Source organism: Sciurus vulgaris (genome assembly GCF_902686455.1).
Source record: "Sciurus vulgaris genome assembly, chromosome: 16".
Classification (NCBI taxonomy): domain Eukaryota; kingdom Metazoa; phylum Chordata; class Mammalia; order Rodentia; family Sciuridae; genus Sciurus; species Sciurus vulgaris.
This window is the reverse complement of record NC_136477.1, coordinates 27,812,477-27,833,251: the sequence shown is the minus strand read 5'-3', so window position 1 is coordinate 27,833,251 and position 20,775 is coordinate 27,812,477. Positions and strand designations below refer to the sequence as shown.

Here is a 20,775-nt window from a genome sequence, read left to right as displayed (position 1 = left end):
AGTGATTCACTGAGATCAAACCTGCATGGTTCTTAATTCCCCACTCGTCTGAGTTTTTACTTTCTTTATCACCCCTTTCTCTGGGGTGGTGATTTTCCTCTTGTGTAAGACAACTTTTGAGGCTCCAGATGATGGAGGAGGTTCAACTGATGACTTGTAGTTCTCACCTGACTTCCTGGCCCTCCTGATACTGTTCATACTCTCTTCATCTCTTCAACAGCCTGATCCTATTTGTCGAGATTACTCTTAAAGTCAGCACAACACGTTCCCTGGCTTCTCAGTTGAAATAGGCCCTCTGGACCTCAGGAGCATCTGGCTTCAAGTTCCCTTGTGTAGACTGTCTTACATTCTTGAATCATCTTTCCCATGTTGAGTCCAAAGCTCCAAAGAGCTTCCTTTCCTTCACGGGTGTTGGTGTCTCCTCCATGGAGGTGAATGTTGAAGTGGTTCCTCCGTGGACCCGAGATCCCTGAATCTGGCCCAGGGTGGAGGGTTGAGTCTGACGGGGTGGAATTCAACAGGGACAAATGTGAAATCAATGGAGGAGAATGCCAGAGAGCATGGATCCAAGGAGAGGTGTCTAGGAAAGGAACTTGGAAGCCCCGGCCTGGATGAGGAGGCCAGAAGAAGGCCCAGAAAGAGCCAAGAGACCAGGCTCACTGTGGAGGAGCATGTGGGAATATTGGAATCCTAGGATTCCTTTCCATTCTTTACTTGGCTAGTCACATTGACCTGTTGAGATACAACTGCATATGGATCAGATCCTGGGGGTTTGACAGAGAACTTGACAGGCCTGGTCCTTGACCTTGTATTCTAGCCAGGGAGCTCCTGCACAGATAGGTAATTGCAATTAATGTTTGATGCACATCTACCATACTCCACGCACTGTCTAAGCATCTTACATATAGTCCTGCAGCACTTAACCAGAGGTACGTTCAGAGACATGAATGCTTTGCTAGGTGATTTTGTCATTGTGCAACTGTCAGGGCACATGCTTATAGAACCTACAACAGCTACGCCTCTAGGTGGTATCATCTCCAGGGAGCTCCACCTTAGGTGTTGTCTGCCCGCCACTGAAATAGCGCATGTGGCATGTGACTAGTAATTCTTTGTGGTGGTTCTCTTCCTGTGTTGAGGTATAATTTGTAGACAATAAAATGCACCAATGTGAGTATCGGGCTAGATGAGTTTTGACCAGCGAACATACCTGTATAACTTATCCACCATCAAGATAAAGTGCATTTCTGTCAGAACTTAGTTTCCTTGTGCTCTTTCTGGTTATACCCTTTTCTAGATAGCCACCCACCCTTGTGACTTCTGTCTCACTTTGCCTGTTGTGGGATTTCACATAAATGGTGTTAGAGTATCGTCTGGATTCTGACTTCTTTAATGCAATGTGATGTTCTCGAGATTGTTCCATGTTGGGCTGTATTGAGAGTGCTGGGGTTTTGTTCACTTTTCTCTTGACAGAATGGGTACTGACTCCCTGCTTTATGGTTCCAAGATATAGGTGTGGTTATCATCTCCATTTTATGGGTAAGGAGATCAAGGACATGCAGGTTTTATTCACTTAAAAAAAAAAAAAAAAAAAAAGGTAATTGGAGATGGTGGTGCCGTAGGACGACAAAGCAGGGTCATGTGGTCAAGGGCGCTGGTTTTGGTTTCAGGAAGGGCTGAGTCCTGTTGGAGGTGACAGAAGCCCGTGGTCCTGAGGCTATGGCAGCTGTAGAGGAGCGATGGGGCCTGAGCCAGGTGGCTGTGGGTGGGTGAGGGATGGAGAAGCATGAGAGCAGACAGTGACTCTTTTTTTTTTTTTTTTTTTTTTTTTTTTTTTTTTTGTGGTGCTGGGGATTGAACCCAGGGCCTTGTGCTTTCGAGGTAAGCACTCTACCAACTGAGCTATATCCCCAGCCCAGACAGTGACTCTTGCCGGCCTTTCCAGAAGCCAGGCAGCTTAGGAGTAGATGGGATTGGCGGGTATTTTGGAGAGGGTGTTTTAAGGTTGGCAGGGGTTAGGCCAAGAATATCTTCAAGACCTTCCCTCTTCTCCCAAGTCCCTGACCCTCCTGTAAGGGATCAGAGGTGGTCAAGCTCAGCTTCACCCTTGTTCATCAGAGCCCTGCTGCCCTGACCCCATTCCTCCCTTGGGGCCTGGAGAGGTGGAAGGGACATGAGGGAGGAGGAGGGTTGCCATGGGTGGGGGGGGGTAGGAAGGGCAGGGCTGCTGGAGAGACGGAACCTGGCACGCAGGCTGGAGGGTGTGGGGGCCTCATCTTCCGGGTGTCCCAGGATAGGAATAGAGTCAAAGGGAGGTTCAGCTTGGGATGAGGGTGAAGCTGAGGATGCTGACCCCCGGTCTATTCCAGAAGGTCAAGGGACTCAGGGAACAGTGGAGGTTTCAGAGATGAACTTGTGGAGGGAGCAAGAAGGGACAGGCAAAGGAATCGTCAAGTGTGCCTAAGGGGTCAGGTAGGCTGAACATCTACAGTGGCACCAGTTGATCAGGTTCTGGGATGTGACCGAATGACAGGGAAGGAGATGGCCTGGGGCTTCAGCTGGTCTAAGTAGGGTGCTCAGACATGACTTGGCTGATGGGCAAGTTCATAGATTTTGAGTGACCTCAGGTTTTGAGTGGGACCAGAAAAGGGGAGGCTGAGGACCATGTCACACACTGTACTTGATGTCCTCAAGGAGGAGACTGCAGAGGGTCGTGGGTTGGGAATGCTTGGACTGCAGCTCGGAGAGGACCTGACTGAGGGTGGCTTCCACTGTGTAAACAGACATAAGCATTCTGGAAGCTGAGAGCCCCACGGCTTGCTGGTAGCTAAGTGTCACCAAGGGCGTATGCTCTTTTTCTGTCCACCTGTTCCTACCCTGCAAAAGACAAACTTGAGCAGCATCAGGCCACAGGGTGCCCCCACTGCTTTTATTACTTACCTAGAAATGGAATGTTGGGATTTGAACTGTCAGTTATAAGAAAAAAGCATTCTAGCTACCAGCCTCCGGGAAATCTGGAAAGTACAGCAGTGCTGTCCTTGGGTGCCCCTTTGCTTTTATCTCAGAGGCTGGTGTGTTTGCAGGCTGGACTTTGAAAAGCAGTCTCCTGCCCCATGAGGGCGGGCTAGTGGGCCCTGCTCTGCCCTCAGGAAGTGTGCTCAGGAGGGCAGGTCCTGTGTTAGGGTGATAGGCACCTGGTGCTTTGCCATCAAGGAGCAAAGGAAGTGATCAGAGAGTCTGTGAAAGATTTCTGGGCTTTTGTTCATCCAAAAACAATACTTACAGTTGAAACAAAAAGGTTTGAGGGAACCAAGCTGACAGATGTTGGAAGAAGATGGACCCATGAAGGTCCCTGCCCACTGTTTCAAAGGATTCTGTTTTGTAACCTTCAAGGGCATTCTGTGGGGACTGCTCACTTCTGCCTCCTCACCTCATGCTGTGCAGCAGAGCTCTCTAGTGGCAGGAGGACTCGGCCCCCTTCCTGGCCAGGTGACCCTTGGGGAGCAGGAGGGGCTGGACTTTTCTTGGGTTCCAGGATCAGGCAGGTCAGGGGCTGTAGGGTGGGGCTGTCTGTCCCAGGCAGAAACCAGCTTTCCCCAGAACCTGATGCCTCTTGGTGTCTCTGTCCCTCTCGAAGCTTTTGGCACTGCTGTGGTTTTCAGTTTCCTGGACTGCAGTCAAGTTTGCACCTACTTAACAAGGGTTTTTACACATCTCCTGTCCTGCAGTAGTGTCCAACATAAGGATGAGTTCATTGGGATCCCCGCTGTTGGTGGGGGACTGCTTTGGAAAAACCCAGCACCTGTTTTCCTTAGCAAGACTGGTGGAGCTGGGGCCGCGGAGGAAGCCAGGGGTCCTTGGGAAGCTTCCTGGGAGAAAGGAACTTCCAGCTGACTGTTGAAGGGTCAGTAGGCTTTCTGCCGTGTTCATTGGCGTCTGTGCAATCATGCTGACCAGGGATAGCCTATCCATTTTCTAAGGTATTTCTAGCATTTTCTCAGGATGAACCCAGAAGAAAATTAAGAGGCCAGCATGCTGATCTCTTTCAGGCACCATTGTTGTCCCTCTTCCTTTTTCCCTGCAGCTGGTTTTACTCAGGGAGTCGCACAGTTCCACTGCCCTGGTCACAGCTGCCCCTCTGTTGACCCTCCCGTCCCAGTGGTGGTGGCAGCTGCTGATCACCCTCACCCCGTCTGCTGCAGGCCTCTCACTTCCTTTTCCCACCCAGGTTTGCTTTGTTGCTTCCTTCTCTTGGAGTGGGTAGGCTGTCATTTCTACCTGCCAATCACCCTGGGTGCCCTTTGAGGGAGCATTGGACATAAGTGAGGTCCTTGTTCTCAAGCCGCTAATGTCCCTTAATCTTGTTATGTCACCTCTGCAACTTAATCTTGTTATGTCACCTCTGCTGGGACCCCGTAGAGGTTAAAGGGTCTTTTGTGAGGCCTGCAGGGAAGAAGGTTAAGGAGTAGCTTAGGTGAAATCTCTCCAAGCAGATGTTTGCCATGCGAGCAGAATTTTGTCCATCTGGTGGCTCAAATGGACACTGACCCTCAAGAGCTGAGGGATGGGCTGCATCAGGGAGAGGACTATGAATGTTGACTGGGTTTCACTTGGTTCTGAGGCCAGGTGGGTTGATTTCTTTTGCTCTGGAAGTGCTTTGCTGTCACCAGCAGGGACTCCATTAATCAAGTTCTTTTAGAAAAATGGTCACCGAATGGGTAGAGGTAAATGCAGGAGGAGGTTTGGCCAGTTGAAGGGGCTGCAGTCCATGCTTACTAAGGCAGTGAATGCTTTGAGGGACATGTGAGCTTGCACCGAGTTCTTGAGCCCTGCCTTCTGTTATAGGAACTCCTCTTAAATGCATCTATAGCTCCCCAGTAAGTGGAAATTGGAACTTATTTGGTGAAATTTTAAGTAACTGCCCAGCATCTGGTGATTCACTTATGGCTTCAACCAGATGTGTTTGATTAACAACTAACTTGCCTTTATTATTGGAAAGCTATCCATTAATATATTAGGAAATGTGCTACTTTTAAAACCAGAAAAAGTACTTACAGAGCACACTGGTCCTTCTCTCTTGGGTTTTTTCATACTTTAATTAAATGCTGGCTGAAGGCCCAGGATTTATCCTGTCTACGTAGTTCTCGTTTGATTCTGAGAGCTGCTCTCGACCATAACTGAGTCGTCTTCCCCGCTTGCCCTGCAGGGCCAGGCCGGTCATTACGGTGGACATCTCCATCTTCCTCCCAGGATCCATCAACATCACGGCGCCTCAGTGTCATGATGGACAGCAGCCTGTGAACTGCCTGAACGTCACGGCCTGCTTTAGATTCCACGGCAAACACGTTCCGGGAGAAATTGGTAATGAGTCACCGAGTCAGGGCTCAGGTTACACATCTTAGCTGGAGTAGAATTGTGGGATGGTGGGCAGCTGTGGGATGCTTCAGAGTTTCCTTCTGCCCTGCATCCGGCTGCCTTTGTAGGCAGCAGACCCACGGGCTGGACACCCTTTCCCTCAGAGCTCCCTCCCTTCCCTTTTCTGTTCACCCAGCTCTAGGACAAATACCGGTGGAGCCTAAGCATCCTTTGCCCAATGTATGTGGACCAGACTCAACCTCACTGGACCATGGGTGGGACAGGCTGTGGGAATGTACTGCCTGGAGCCTGGTTCTTATGGAACATTCCATGCACTTAGAAAAAAAGAGGTGATGGGACCTTGGAGGCTCCCCATGGAGTTTGCAGCATCGGCCAGATGTCAGGGGGATTATTCCATTTACTGTGGGATCAGGACATGGAGTTTTCAAAGGCTTAGGTTTTCAAAGAGGGGGCCCTGCTTTGGCAGTGCAAAGAAGGCAGGTGGTAGCTGTCCCTGCTGTTTCTTAGACTGGAGAAGGCTAACATTGCTCTCCTGCCTCCAGAGACTGGATGAAGCCCCAGGACAAGATAGGGTCAGTGTTGATTAGAACGGCAAGCACAGGATCATTTGAAGGAAATGATTCCAGGATATTATGTAGATTAATAGGTGCTTTGTTTGTGCTTGGCAAGGCTGATTGAACAGAAAGAAAAATTCCAGGCGAACAAACAAAAACACGATAAAAGCCTGTGTTTCTCTTCCAGAGAGCATGTGCAGGCCAGGCCTATTCTTGGGAGTTCCAAGCATGGAGATGGGATAATGAGGCAAATCCATGTTCAATCAATAGTTATGAGGCTCTTTACAAAGTGCCAGCCACTGTTGAGCTCTGGGCACAGGGCAGTGGACAGGATGGGCAAAATCCTAGCCTTCATGAAGCTTGCATTTTGGTGGGAGGAGACTCCCTCACTTGCTCTTCTGGACACATGCAAGCTCCTGGGTGGGCAGGCGCCATGTGCTCGGCACTGGTATGCGGACAGAGACTTCTCACTCCTACAGTGGACTCCCCAGGGCAAGTTTATAAAGTGTTGAAGCGGTTTAAGACAAGAGCTCTGCCCAACCTCAAGAGTGTCATGCATCTCTTCATCCCTTCCCTGGGGAGCTGCCCAGGGCCTCGCAGAGCCTCCTGGCTGGCAAAATCGAAGGGTAGGCAGTGCCTTGCTCCTCACTGGCCAGGCTGAGGTCTCACCTGTTCATCTCTCTCCCTGAAGGTTGGGAAGCAGGCTGGCAACTCTGGACTTACCAGAGTGCTGCATGAAAACCAGGGAGGATGAGCCTCCATGGTTTCTCTTTGCACTCTAACCCAGTGCCCCTGCATTTCCATGGCTCTAAGACAGCCCGATGAGGCTGAGTGAGGCGAGGTGCCTGCCCTGCCTCTGGACAAGCTGTGGAGCCCAGGACCTGAGAGCTGGCCCCAAGGCCATCCACATCAACAGCAGAAATAGGGTGGAAACAGTAATTTGTCCTTGGGCCCTTTTTCTGCTTTAGGGATGCATTTCTGCCCTGGAGTGTGTTTGCTCGGAGAGGCCGGCCTCTGAGCTCCTGGTCTTTTGAGAAGCATGGAGGGTAGGAGAACAGGGAAAAGTCGATGTGTGAGGCATGGGGGAGCCCAGTCTGGCAATGATTGCGTCCTTCCTTGAGGAAAAGAGGGAGAATACATAGGAAAGCTGTTAAAGTGGAAATGGCTCTTTCTCCTCTTCTCCTGGGAAACTCCAAGGGAAGCTCAGAGTAACTCTGGAAGGAGAATTTATTAGGAGATCCTCCCAGCTGAAATCTTACTCTGATGGAGAATGGGAATGATTCAAAACTAGCTGGGAGAGACCAGAGCCAGAGTTGATTTGAGACAGCTGGCTCCCTCCTGGCCCAGGCCAGTGTGGGGGGCCCTGAGGAACCAGCTGGGGGCAGGGGAAGGAGGGATGAAAGCATCCCTCGGGGCCCATCGGCTTTTCCATCAACATGACATCATCTGACATGGCAGGAACACAAGCTGCCAGAATGGAAAACCTGTAGATGTGAGAGGTGCTGTTGGAGTAGGCCCTAATCAGAACCTGCGCCCTCTCGGGGCTGGTCAGCTGCCTTGCATGAGGGGCGGCTGTGGTACCCCCCCAAACCAACCAAGCTGATTGACTGCTGCTCTGACACATCCTCCACTTCCCAGGAGCCCCTTCCCGGCCCCTTTGGGGACTTGGGCGAGTGCTGTGTAAAACTACCAGTGGAATGCAGCTGCAGGATGATGTTTCTTGCTGCCTCACTTGGGCAAGCGTTGCTCATGGGGCGTCTCACTTTCTTCCAGAAGAGCCTGACAGAGAATTGACTACTTTTGAGGTAATTTAAAATGTCAAATTTGAATCAAGGAGAAGCGATAAGTAGGCAGTTTTCGAGATGAAATGCTTCCAGGATGATTGCACTTGGTGAACGGGATAATTTGGCATCTGATTGTGTACGTTAACATTTTAGAAAAATCCGATAGGTGAGGGTGTGGGCATGCCCACTTGTGCCTGGGGCAGAACGGGCATGCCCCATCTTCAGCTTAGACTCTGAGCTGTGACCCTTCCTCTCCTTCCTTGAGTTGCAGAAAGGAGATGCCTTGTGTCTACGGTTCTGCAGCAAAATAGGGCTTTGAGGATGGAAGCTTGTGCTTTTAAAGTACCATCCCAGTGCTGGGCACATGTTGAAGGTTGAATCCATTCCCTTTTCCTGACTTCCCTGTGTTGATCTAGAGTTGAGGATCCAAGTGCACATCATTGATTCGGTGGCCCGTGCCTGTTCTCTCAGCAATTCAGAAGGCTGAGGCAGGAGAAGCACAAGTTCAAGTCCAGCCTGGGCAACTTAGAAAGACCTTGTGTCAAAGTTTACAAATGAAAATAAATAAAGAGGACTAGGGACGTAGCTCAGTGGTAGGGTACTCCTGGGCTTGTTCCTCCAAGTTGCGAAAGCACACACCAGTGTAACCAAGGGTGATCCCTGGCAGCAATAGGGCAGTGGGGTAGGGAGACAGCAAGGGTAGGCAGAAGTAGTTTGGATTCTCCAGAGAAACTGGACAGGGAGGGAGGGAGACAGAAAGAAAATATATATAAATATGAGGTTGGTTGAATATTTTTTTTTTTTTTTGGTCCTGGAGATTGAACTTAGGACCTCTCATGTAGTAGGGAAGAGCTGTACCCCTGATCTACACCCCTGACCCTGATTGATTGATTTAAGGAATTAGTAAATGAGATTCTGGGGGCTGATAAATCTGAATTCTGCAGGGCAGGCCATTAGGCTGGAGACCCAGGGCAGAGTTGAAGTTGCATCTCAAATCCAAAGGCAGGCTAGAAGCAGAATTCCTTCTTTCTGTGGGGGAACCTTAGTTTTGTTTTTTCTTTAAGGACTGCCGAATGACTGGATGAAGCTCATCCATGGTATGGAGGTTAAAGTTCGTTATTTAAAGTCTGATTTGAATGTTGATCTCATTTTTAAAAATACCTTCATAGTAACACTAAATTGATGCTCAGCAAAGTATCTGGGGACTCTGTACAGCTTGGCCAAGTTGACACATAAAATTACCTAGCAGCATGTAGGTGTACTTACTACTCAGCAGGTCACCCCTGTGGGCAGCTGGAACTTGGGAGGAACCATGAACATCAGTGGAGGAGGCATCTTAGAGCTCTGCCATCCAAGGGCTGCAGAAACAGGGATCCTGCTTGGCAGAGGACTGCCATGCGTGTTGGCAGAGCCACTAGAGAAAGCCCTGGATAAAGGAACACAGGTGCTGGCAGCTGCAGGTTGGGCTGGACAGCAGAGAAAGGGATCAGGCCAAGAGGATATGGGTGGGGGATGGATACTGTTCGCTGTCTTCCTGTGTTCATTTCCACTGAGTTTTCTCTAGCTCAGCCAACTGGTCTCTGGCACAGTAGCTCTGGTCTCCCGTTCTCTCTGTTACTCCCTTTCTTGAGGCTGTAGTCCTTCCACCTGAGAGGAAGGCTAGGCTAGGGACCACTGAGGACAGGCTGCTTGGCAGCTGCCACCTTCAGTGGGGTCACCCAATCCAGGCCCTCTAGCTTGTCTTCAGCCGTGTGCTCTCCAGCCACCGTCTTGCTAACTGGGACTTGGAAACTCGCTTCATGTCAACTTACCCCTTTTTATGGTTGGGCTTTTGCTCAGTGAAGTTGTGATCACTAGAAAGTAAATTGGTTGGAGTTCAGTCCTGGATCTTTTTCTGTGTTTGGTTCTGTTTCTGCATCGGAAGATAAGTTTTGGGGCGAGGTCAGGTAATGTTAAAAAAAAAAAAAAGTGCAACAAGAACCAGCATGTTAGGACTAGTCAGGTGCTAGGGATTAGAGTTCTAGATTGCTCTGGCCTAGAACAATCATCCTCACCCCGACCCCTGGCACCTTTTTGTTACTGGGGATTAAACTCGTGGGCACTTGACCACTGAGACACATCCCTAGTCCTGTTCTGTACAGGGTCTCACTGAGTTGCTTAGCACCTTGCTTTTGCTGAGGTTGGCTTTGAACTTACAATCCTCCCATCTCAGCCTCCCGAGCTGCTGGGATTACAGATGTGCGCTGACACGCCTGGCTCTCCACCCCTTTTTGGGACCTCAGTCCCTTCATCTTAAAGATGAAGGGTTTAAACTAGGTGGTCTCCAGATTGTTGCAAAGCTTCAACAGACTGTGAATCTACAGCCCTTCGGCATGTAACTCTTGTAGTAATGCCCATGCTTTGTATTGAAATGTTTTCCCACATACTTCTTGTTTCTCCTTCCTCCATCTTCCTCTTCCTCAGAGCTTCATACATGCTTTGTAAGTACTACACCATTGAGCCACATGCCCAGCCCTTTTTTTTTTTTTAAATGAGACAGTCTCTCAAAGCTGCTCAGGCTGGTCTCTAACTTGTGATCCTCCTACCTCAGCCTCCCAAGTAGCTGGGGTTAACAGGCTTGTAACACTGCACCCAAGTCATACTGTTCTTCTTAATGGTAATATTGTCCTGGGATGATCCATGTCCTAAGTCCCTCCTGGTGACCCAGGCTTGCTTTGGAAATCAGCTGTTTGCTGGAACAAACAAGTTGGGGCAGGCTCACTCTAGCTAACCAGGATTCCACCAGCTTGGCATGGCAAAAGCCCTGACATGGCAGTGACCCAGGGAAGCCATTAGATGCAGCTGAAGGCCTGCCCAGGTCACCTTCCTCTCACCCTGTTCAGACCTCCCTGGTGGCTGGCCCCTTTGATGTTATTAAAAGCCAGAACCACCCTCTGTCTGGCTTCACATACCTAATTGCGGGCAGGCAGAGGGCTGCGTTTCCCTGGTGCCGAGCCCTGGGCTCTGAGTTGGGTGTGTAGAGATGGGTCCAGGCCATCTGCCTTCCCCCTGCACAGCCATCTCCTCCAGTCGCTTTAGAGACAGAGGCTCCTGTTCTCTTACTTTAAAACCCTCGTATCTTCTGAATCCACAAAACGGTTAAAAAAGAATTGCCATTTTTCTGTGCCAAAAAAGTGGGGAGAGGGATCTGTTGAAACTGGAGCCATATTAACCTGAAAAGCATACTCGTATAATTGAGACTCTGAAATGGTGGACATGAAACTTTTGGGGTTTCTCCAGTGTGCATTTGACCTTGTAACCCTTCTTGTCTTCACGTCCCGGCCGTTCTGCCCTCTGGCATTAGACCTTCGTACAGGGGGTGAGATTTTTCTTTACAGGAGTGGACCTCCGTTCGGGCCCACTGTGGCCCTGGTTCTGCTGGAGGGGTGGGCCCCTCAAGGTGCACAGTCACCATGCTGGGATCGCTGGGATCCCTGGAATCCCTGGGAACGAGATTCGCTGCAGCCTTCCTCTGGGTTTCCAAGCGTCTGGGCTCCATGAAGGCGGGTCCTTGCCTATCCTGTCCCCTCTCTACCCACAAGAGCATCTGGCATGTAGCCAGCGCTCAGTAAGTGGTAGGTGCTACAGTCCAGTGGACATAGTGACTGGAGAGCAGGACCCGGCACTTGTGAGATGAGGTGAAGTGATTGTTCCCTTGTGGTGGGTCCGTATCACACAGTGCCTACATCATTTCAGTGGCTTCTAGTGATGGTTCACAGGTGTGCCATCATGCTTGCTTCTCTGAACACTGCCCTGTGCCGGGTACAGCTGATTGTTGATGCACATATCAGCGGCTCCCTTGGAACCTTGGGGTGGCATGAATCTAAACCGGGGGAGCCATGAGGTATATACAAGGGTGTCACCCAGATAGGCAGCATGCATCCTGGTTCTCTCTAGATTCTGTGAGCACCTGGCTGTGCACAGATCCTGATATGGGCCACACTCCTCCGTGCTCTGGAGGGCTCAGTTTCCTGTGAAATGCACATGGATCCTGTGAGGGGGAGGGAAGGTGACCTAGCCACTCTTTTTTGACCTCTTATATCTTGGCAGGCCTGAATTACGTTCTGACGGCTGATGTGGCCAAAAAGGAAAAGGGCCAGCTACCCAGGGTCTACTTTGTGTTGCTGGGAGAGACTGCAGGCCAGGTCTCGGAAAAGCTGCAGCTGGCCCACATGGAGGAGACGTGTCAGCACTACGTGGCCCACGTGAAGGTCAGTCGCCTCTTCCTCATCATCCTCAAATTCTGGTGTTGTCAGATGTGCATTTGGAACTAGAAGAAGCTACTTCTAGGGTGTTTCCTTTTTTTTTTTTTGGCGGTGCTGGGGATTGAACCCAGGGCCTTGTGCTTGCAAGGCAAGCACTCTACCAACTGAGCTGTATTCCCAGCCCCTAGGGTGTTTGTGTATTCTCTGACATCCAAAATTCTATTTCACAAGGAGAAGAATATTTATTTATTCTTACTATTTAAAGTTCAATTCTGACAGCTCGTAATGTATTTGATAGTACTGGATTCAGCCTCTGAGAAGGATTATGCGGGGGGGCCAGGAGACCAATGATGGTCCTGATTTCACCATGTTCTTTTGGGAGTGTTCTCATCCTCTTCCCTCTATGAAGTTCAGTGGTCTTTTCAGAGGACGGCCTCAGATGCACATGCCTCTGGGTCTGCAGTTGTGCTGGATCTCACTGTACCTGATGCCTTTGTCAGTAGTCCACTATATATTTGTTCATAGTCAGAATTAAGGCATTTTAAAACTGGTTGGACCAGATTACTTTCGTTTCTTTTACAGTGCATTTTTGACCTTTAACCCCTTTCTCTAAACTTAGAGTGACTCTTTGCCAGGTGGGACTCTTGGAAGTGCTTGATACTGCAGGAATGGTCAGCTGCCGACCCTGACAGGGCTCATGGTAGCTGGAATGCATGTGAATTTCAGAGTCACACAGTGTGTGTCCAGCTGGATGAGCATTGTGACCTCTATGTGACTCAGTCTCTGAATCTGTTAAATGGACCCAGTAATACCGTGAAAGTGGCCACATGAATCTAACACTGCATGATCAATATATACTTGATGATCAATGTATATTCTATGCAACATATACTTGCAGAGTCTGACACATAGTAGGTGCTCAGTGTTATTTGATTGGGCTACACAGAACTACCAATATTCTATCATTTTGACTTAGAAAGATGGCAATTTCATTCAGCTTAACTTATTATAAGCCAGTGGATTTCTGACTGATAGTAAAAATAGTGTATAGATCAGAGATGAAGTGTCTTTCTATTATTATGTTGATGGTGCCAGATCAGGAGAATAACAGCTGCTTCTAGATGCTTCTGGGATGTGCATAGAGAAATGCCCCCACATCTCAGGCACTTGGTCTGGCCCAGAGCCCATGAGTCTGTGCCCCTGAAATGCTTTTCACTGGGGATGGCCTCTGTCCTCTGCCAGTACTTGTGCTGGGACCTGCCCAGACCAGCTGCCCTAGCACTTGAGATGCTGGCCATTTATAAAGCTGTCCACATTCCTGTTAAGCTCCCTAGCCCCTGCCGCTCTTGCTCTTAGATTCCACTGGCTTGTGGGTGCCCGGGGGGGTGGGGGGGGGCGTGAGACTGCTCAGGACAGGCAAAGGCTCTGAGTGCCTGTGCTCGGTGTTTTCACACTTGCTGAAGGCGGGGTATCTTCTCTTGCACCTCCCCGTGCCAGATCTGTGCTGTACCTGCTTTCCTTAGGGTTCCTTGCAACTTTTTGCTTTGACTGGGAAGTCATCCTTTGTCCACAGCTACCAGGGTCACCTGTGCAATTCAGAACCACAGAGAGCCTGTGTGACGTGCGCTAAGGGATGTCGATAGGGAGGTGCAGGTCACAGCAGGGCTGCCCCAGGGTTGGTCCCTCCTTCCTGATATCTAGGGTTGCCAGGTTTGGCAAGTAAAAATATAGGACACCCAGTTATGTTGGACTTTCTCATGAGCAGAGAGTAATTCCTTTTATTCTATGTATACTAGTTCCCTTTAGCCATGGTTTTGCTTTCTGGGGATTCGGTTACCTGAAGTCAACCAAGATCTGAAAGTATTAAATGGAAAATTCTGAACATAAACAGTTCATAAATTTTAAATAACTCATTATAGATGATTATAATTGTTTTATTTTACCATTAATTGTTAATTTCTTTCTTTTTTTGGGGGTGGTGCTGGAGATCAAACCCAGGGCCTTGTGCTTACAAGGCAAGCACTCTACCGACTGAGCTATCTCCCCAGCCCCAATTGTTAATTTCTTACTGTGCCTAATTTGCGAATTAAGCTTTATCATAGGTTCATATATAATATACATAAAACAGTATATATAAGGTTTGGTTCTATCTGCAGTTTCACATATCCATGGAATGTTTTGGAACATTGAAAAGAAAGGACTGTTATACGTCCCAAATACTGCATGGGACATACTAAAAAACAATGTCATTTATCTGAAATTCACTCGTAACGTGGCATCCCATTGACAGATTCCACCCTAGTGATCTTCCTTCATCCCATCAGCGGAACTTGTCTGCTCAATCAGACCCTGGCTGACCAAAGAAGAGATGGAGGTAGTGGTGAGGAGAGGCTGAGAACAGAACTTCTGAGTGCAGAACAAAATAGACCTTTATGTGGTCACTCGGTCATGTTAGAGAGAGCCAGGGAGCAGTCCTGCTTTAGTGGACTGGGATGTCATCATTGCTTGGCCATTTTCCCAAGCAGGGAGGAGGAGGGGTGGGATACTCCAGGAAGATACAACCCCGAGGCCTCTGTGGTCCATGAGCCAACATGGCTGTCAGGAGTGTTCAAGGTGCTAATACTCTACAGCCACAGAAAGTGTTTTTCTACCAGTCATCGTCTGGCCACAGTAGAGGACCTGGGAGATGGCGGAGCGCACAGTCTCGGGGGAATGCTAAGGAGTTAGCTGCCCACAGCGGGACCCAGCTGGCCAGGGAGGAAACGGGCAAGGCCTGCAGTTTATTGGGTTGTGGGAAAACAGCTGTGGAGGTGGTGGCTCCTGTGGGGGCTGAGGCAAGCAGCAAGGATGGAGGAAGGGGTGACAGCCCCCACCTCCAGAGCAGGGACTGAGGACTGGGAATTGTGAGTCAGGGCCGAAGAGCAGGACACGGTCTCTACTGCAGGGGATCGGCGCTGGGCTTTATAGACCAGCCATGGAAGATAAACAGCATTCACATTCTGGCTTATCACACGCCATATGGCCAGCAGACAGCGAGGCAGGCCCTGGGGCCGAGAGTGTATTGTTTAGGCTATCTTGAGGTCTTTTTTTTTTTTCCCCTCTTTAAGCCTATTCCAGATTTTTTTTTCTTTTTTTAATTCTCCAGAAATTTTCGTTCCATATATGGTGATGAGTTGTCCGTGGCAGGAGCCGGGATGGGCTAACACCTGCCTCCCAGGGTGGCTGTGTCCTCCAGTGTTCGGTTCCCTTCACCACCCTGGAGGGGCCTCCTGAGTTTGTGATAAGTCACATCCTCCTTTTCAAGGCCTGACTGTGGTCAGCACTGACACAGTTCTAGCTGCTTCCTTGGCCTTTCCCCAGATACCATCCACCCCAGCTTATCTCCGCTCCTCCTCCAAACCAGTCCAGCTTTGGGACGGGCCCCCTTCTATTGGTCAAGTGGGCTGGAGAGCTCGGCTGTACCCTGTGGCCACAGGTGCAAGCCCGGCATCCACCTCCAGCCTCAGGGCTGTCCATGTCTTGGCCTTAATTTACCTTTCTAACTGCATCTTCTGCCACCATGTCACATGTGCCTGGGCTCTTGCCATGAGCTCTTCCCCTTTCTCCAGAAAGCTGCCTTTCAGGCTTTCCTGCCTTGGTTCTTGGTTCACCCTGAGGCTCTGCTCTGTAGTTTTCAGAGGCCTGGTTCTTGGTGTGTCCATGTAGAAACAACACATCCCACCTGCATCACCTGCGTGATTTTTGCTGCTTTTTTTTTTTTTTTTTTTAAAGCATCTACCTCCTGTCATGCTTTTTATTTCATATTTTCTCTTTAGACCTGCTGACTTTGAGCCTTTTAGTCTCATAAAACAAAAACTTTCACCCTTCTATGACCAGAAAATTAATTATTGCATGTCCCAAACAAAAAGTAACTGTAAAAATAAGCACATTGAAGATAACAGTGTCATTGAATTCTGGTTGGATTTCATCCTTTGTCTGTTTCTGCAGAAGCTCCCTTTGTGTTGTTAGAAAGGGAGGTTACCAGGCCTAAGGAATGTTAAAGACACTCTGGCACCACAGTGGAACTTTCTCCCTGATACCATCACAAGAACTGATGGGGAATTGACTGGGGAATGGCTTTTCATACAGGAGGGTCCTGTTATAGAGCCATGCCTATAGGTCATCAAAAAACATTTCATACGTGCCCCCCTCTCGCCCCCCAGGAATTCCTAACCACGTTCTGCATTGATTAGAAACGCCTTGCCTCATCCTTCCTGCTGAAGTTTGTCTGTTTGGAGAGGCTTGGTCAGTCCATGGGTCAGTGCCAGTCATTGGCTGAGCTCCTGGGAAGCTACCTTTGTCTTCCTGTCTTGGAGTTGGTTCCATGCTGCCTGTTTCCTGCTTTGGGAATGATAGGCGCAGAATAAATACTTACAAACGGAACTTTGTTGGGACCAACTAGGGCAGTTGGAGTTGGGGAGCGTGGGGAGCCTCTGTTGTGGAGTGGGGCTCGCTCACCTCTCTGTGCTGGACGTGATGATGTGAGAAGGCAGAGGAGAGAGAGGTGGATGCATGGCATGTGCTGAAGAATGGGAACCAGTGCTGCATTGTGGCTCCATTGTCTTCTAGCTTGTGTGTCTTTACCCAGATTATAGCAGCGCTCTCTCCTCTGGTCCTGTACAGCCCCTCAAGAGAGCAAGCCTTGGGTGAGATGAAACCATGCTGGCAACCGAATCTAATGGTGGGGAAGTCCAGGCAGAACCAAGTGTGGGTCCTAATGGTAGGTCATGCATGGCCTCCTGTGAGAATCAGGGCCACTCTCCTGAGGCCTTCAGGAAACCTTTGTTGAGCAGAACCACGTGTCGGACATCGTCAAAACGGCCAACAACAGTGACTAATGTTAAACAAAAAAACTTCACACCAGACAAGGGAATGTGCAAGCACTTTGGCTTTCTGGGAAATAGCAGATGTTCATGAGGTGATTCTTTTATGTTCCTGAAGAGATTTTATATATATATAATTTATTTATATAATGTATATATATATATATATTTTTTTTTTTTTTTTCTTTTTGTACTGGGGTTTGTACTGAGCCAATCCCCAGCACTATTTTGTATTTAGAGAGAGAGTTACTGAGTTCCTTAGCCCCTTGCTTTTGCCGAGACTGGCCTCGAACTTGGATCCTCCTGTCTCAGCCTCCTGAGCTGCTGGGATACAGGCGTGAACCACCATGCCTAGCACTCCTGAAGATATTTTCAAGGGAGTTTGACTCCTAAGTTGCTGTAGTATCTTTGTTACTTGTTGAGGGGTGGGGCAGATGCCCTGCCTGACCTAGTGAAAGGTAGGATGTGATGCTGGCCTTGGTTTCCTTGAGCTTTGCCCAGTGTTGGGATCTGTTTGCATTTTCACATCCCACAAAGTGCCTCGGGACCCTTGCCTCAGCCACATGGCATGCTGTGTCTGCAGAGAACTGGGATCCATTGAGCTCTGGGTTTCAGGGATGCTGGAGGCTTTTTATTTTAAGCAAATAGCCAGGCCTTGTGGTGCACATCTGTAATTCCAGTGACTCAGGTAGACTGAGGCAGGAGGATCACAAGTTTGAGGCCAGTTTCAGCAACTTAACAAGACCCTCAGCAACTTAACGAGTCTCAGTTAAAAAAAAAAAAATATAGGGTTGGGATGTAGCTCGATGGTAAAGTGATCCTGGGTTCAATCCCCCATTCCAAAAATAAATAAGCAGATAGTTATGAGAGATTAAGTTGGAGTAAGAACTCAGAAAGGAAAATGGCAGTTTTCTTCCTCATTTGGAAAATATGCTAAATCTCTTGGTCACCTTGATAATTCATAGAAAGAGTTAAAAAGAAGTTTCAGGGTCTGGCAAAAAAAGGAGACTTAGAGGAAGTCTTAAAATGTTTTTTTAAATTGGTAGTATATGCAAGTAGTTAAAAATGATTTTTAAAAAAATTTTAAAAATTTGTTCTAACTGGTTGTATGTGACAGTAGAATGCATTTATACATTGATAGTAAACTAAGGATTATGCACAGAGAGGGTGTCTCTGGGCCACCTCACAAAGTTAGCCATGGTTCTAGTTCTTCAAAGAACTTGTCAGTAAATCTAGAAAGCAGTGTGTGTACCTCCTTTGGTTCTTCCTGAATGGGAGCATGCTGTGTACATGTGGTTGTAAAGCTAAATTTTTCTTTTAAGATGCCCAGTGATGAAATGGGTATACAGATTTTGGCAAATCTATACAATGGAAGGCTAGATCCTGATTGTGGAAAATTGGGGGGAATATTCCTGACTGCTGCTTTAGCTTTGCACCTTGGGCAGGCTCTCCTGGTCTGTTGGTAGTGGACATGGCTTGAAAGTTCATCTAGGGGTGCAGGAAATGAGGGACAGGAGTGGGAAAGCTGGGAGGAATAGACTTGGTGTGTGAGGAGCCATGACATCATCCAGCCCAGAGATGAAGCTGCTCATGAGGAGGTCTGGTCATAGGGATGTCACTAGGGAAATGGGAAGCTGAGCTCTGGAGACCACACTGGAAACAGCCCACTGAGTGTGGTTGCCTTGACCACCTCCTCTGGGAGACCACATGATGCATAGCTGGAGAGCACATGGGACCAATCAAGAATGGAGGGGTGTGGGGAATGTTTGACCTGGGATCTGATATTGCCCTGTGAGTGCTGTTGGGCCATTGATTTCTTTTTTGGGTGGAATAAAGAGTTCTTAGTATTCTGCATTTGGACAGTGCCACAGGAGACATTATGACGGGCAAAGGAAAGCTCAGTAACTGAATTCAGTGGCTTTGCCCACCTCCTATTCTGTTTTGAAATAGGGCTGATATAGTCTTGGCATTGACATTCTAATGGTTTTATCAGAAGTTTACTTACAATTTATATAAGATGAAGTTTATAGGCATTGTTGTAAGTGAAATTTTTTTGTGAAATTGTCTCGGGCAACTTTTCTGTTTACTGTTACACTGGGTTTGTCTGCTGGTGATGTCCCTAGAACATCAGTGTGCTTCGAAGTTGCGCATGAAAATGTGTTTTGTCTTACTGGCTTTGTCTTTATATTTAAGATGTGATTGTCAAGGATTGCAAAGTTCCCAACACTTCAAACCTTGAACTTACATATCTATAAGGGGGACTTTCTTCAAAGTAATCACTTTGTAGTCATTTCTTCTTTGTGTATGGTACTAGGTATTGAACCAAGCTGCATTCCCAGCCCTTGTTATTTTATTTTGAGACAGGGTCTTGCTTAAGTTGCAAAGATTGACCTAGAATTTGCAATCCTCCTGCCTCAGCCTCCTGAGTCACTGGGATCAAAGGCGTGCACCACCATACCCAGCATTATTCCTATTTCAAAATTTCCTTCATGATTTATATATTTATTCACTTGTAGTTTGGGTAAATATTTATTCTCTAGGAGGAAATGTGAATTTTGGAAACCACCAAATTTCTCAGTGTTCCTAGTTAGTAGATAATAGATTGTGCTTGGGAGAAAGTGACGCAGGATAATATAGAAATTAGCACTAGGAATTTGGTAGTTAACCGCCCTTTGAAATTATTCATTAGAATTTCTACAATATTCAAGCTGGGTGTGGTGGCTCATGCTATAATCCCAGGAACTTGGAAGGCTGAGACAGGAGGGTCTCAAGTTCAAGGCCAGTTTCAGCAACTTTGTGAGGTCCTGTGCAACTTTGTGAGGTACTGTTGCAAAATATAGAGAGGGTTGGGGATGTGACTCAATGTTTAATGGTCCCTGGGTTCAATTCTCTGGGGGCAGGGGGTGGGGAGAACTTATACAATATTTAGAGTGATAGTAATGGGAACAGCTAACACTAGTTGAGTGTTTGTACATGCCAGTCATGGTCATTTACCACATGTGAAAGAATTGCTCTATTTATCCTTATTTTTTTGTTTGGGAGTCAAGATGCAAAGGAGCTGAGTAATTTCCTACAACTTTTTATGGCTGATAAGTAGCAGAGGTAGGATTTGAACCTAGCAAGCTTTTAACGGTGATGCTATAACACTGCTCATAGAGATAATCTATAACTAACTAGTACTTGTATGTCACATACTACTCTTAAGTGTGTAACCTGAATAGAAGTGAAGTACCTTGCCCAAGGTTGTAAGGCTAATGAGAGACTTGACATCTTTGCCACGTGAGTCCTGTGAGCAGCATCTTAGAGCATATGACCCCAGAGGTGGCAGCTTTGGTGATTTGTGTTCTAGAGCAGTGGTGTGCTGCTGGTGCTTAACAACTGGCTCTTGGGAGGGGACTTGAAGCATTCTGCCCACTTCCCTGGTGTCAATATTCTCATCATGGTGGATTTCAAGCTACCATGAATTCACTGAGTGTGTAGTTAGGAAGAGAGGTATGGTAGCCGGTTCTTGTATTCCCAATAGATCTAAATAACCTCCAGAGTGTAGATACTAGTAAAAAACAGTAAAATAGGAAGTGATGAATTTTGAGTATAACTTATTATAATTACCCAATTTAACTTTTATGAATGCTGTTTAAAGCTGGCTTAAAGACTTTCTGGAAATTGAACAATGGACCCTTGTAAACCAGCGCCGGCAAGCTCCAGCACAGTACTGGTTCTGCTGTGATAATAAGTTGATCACATCCCTGCAGCTATGTCTAACCCACGGCCATGTCATTATCACAGTCTTTTATCTTTGTTTCCTGTGGCTTTTTAAATTGATGAATAAAACGAAAGTAAATTTGTGAGGACAGTTTAATCACTGGACCATAGCTTTTATGTTCGTACATTTGGTTCAGAGGCACTCTTGTGTTTTGACTGAATTTATTAGCTCATGTAATAGTTTACATTTCACATA

The 20,775-nt window shown here is 47.8% G+C and overlaps 1 protein-coding gene across 1 annotated transcript in view; it reads left to right on the top strand.

Annotated features, from left to right (window-relative positions):
- ITGA9 (integrin subunit alpha 9) overlaps nt 1-20,775 on the top strand; it is a 326,698-nt gene that overhangs the window by 73,578 nt on the left and 232,345 nt on the right. The window contains exons 14-15 of the mRNA XM_079116258.1: nt 5,204-5,358; nt 11,801-11,961. Of these exons, the coding sequence (XP_078972384.1) occupies nt 5,204-5,358; nt 11,801-11,961 (316 nt within the window). The remainder of the gene's footprint in view (nt 1-5,203; nt 5,359-11,800; nt 11,962-20,775) is intronic.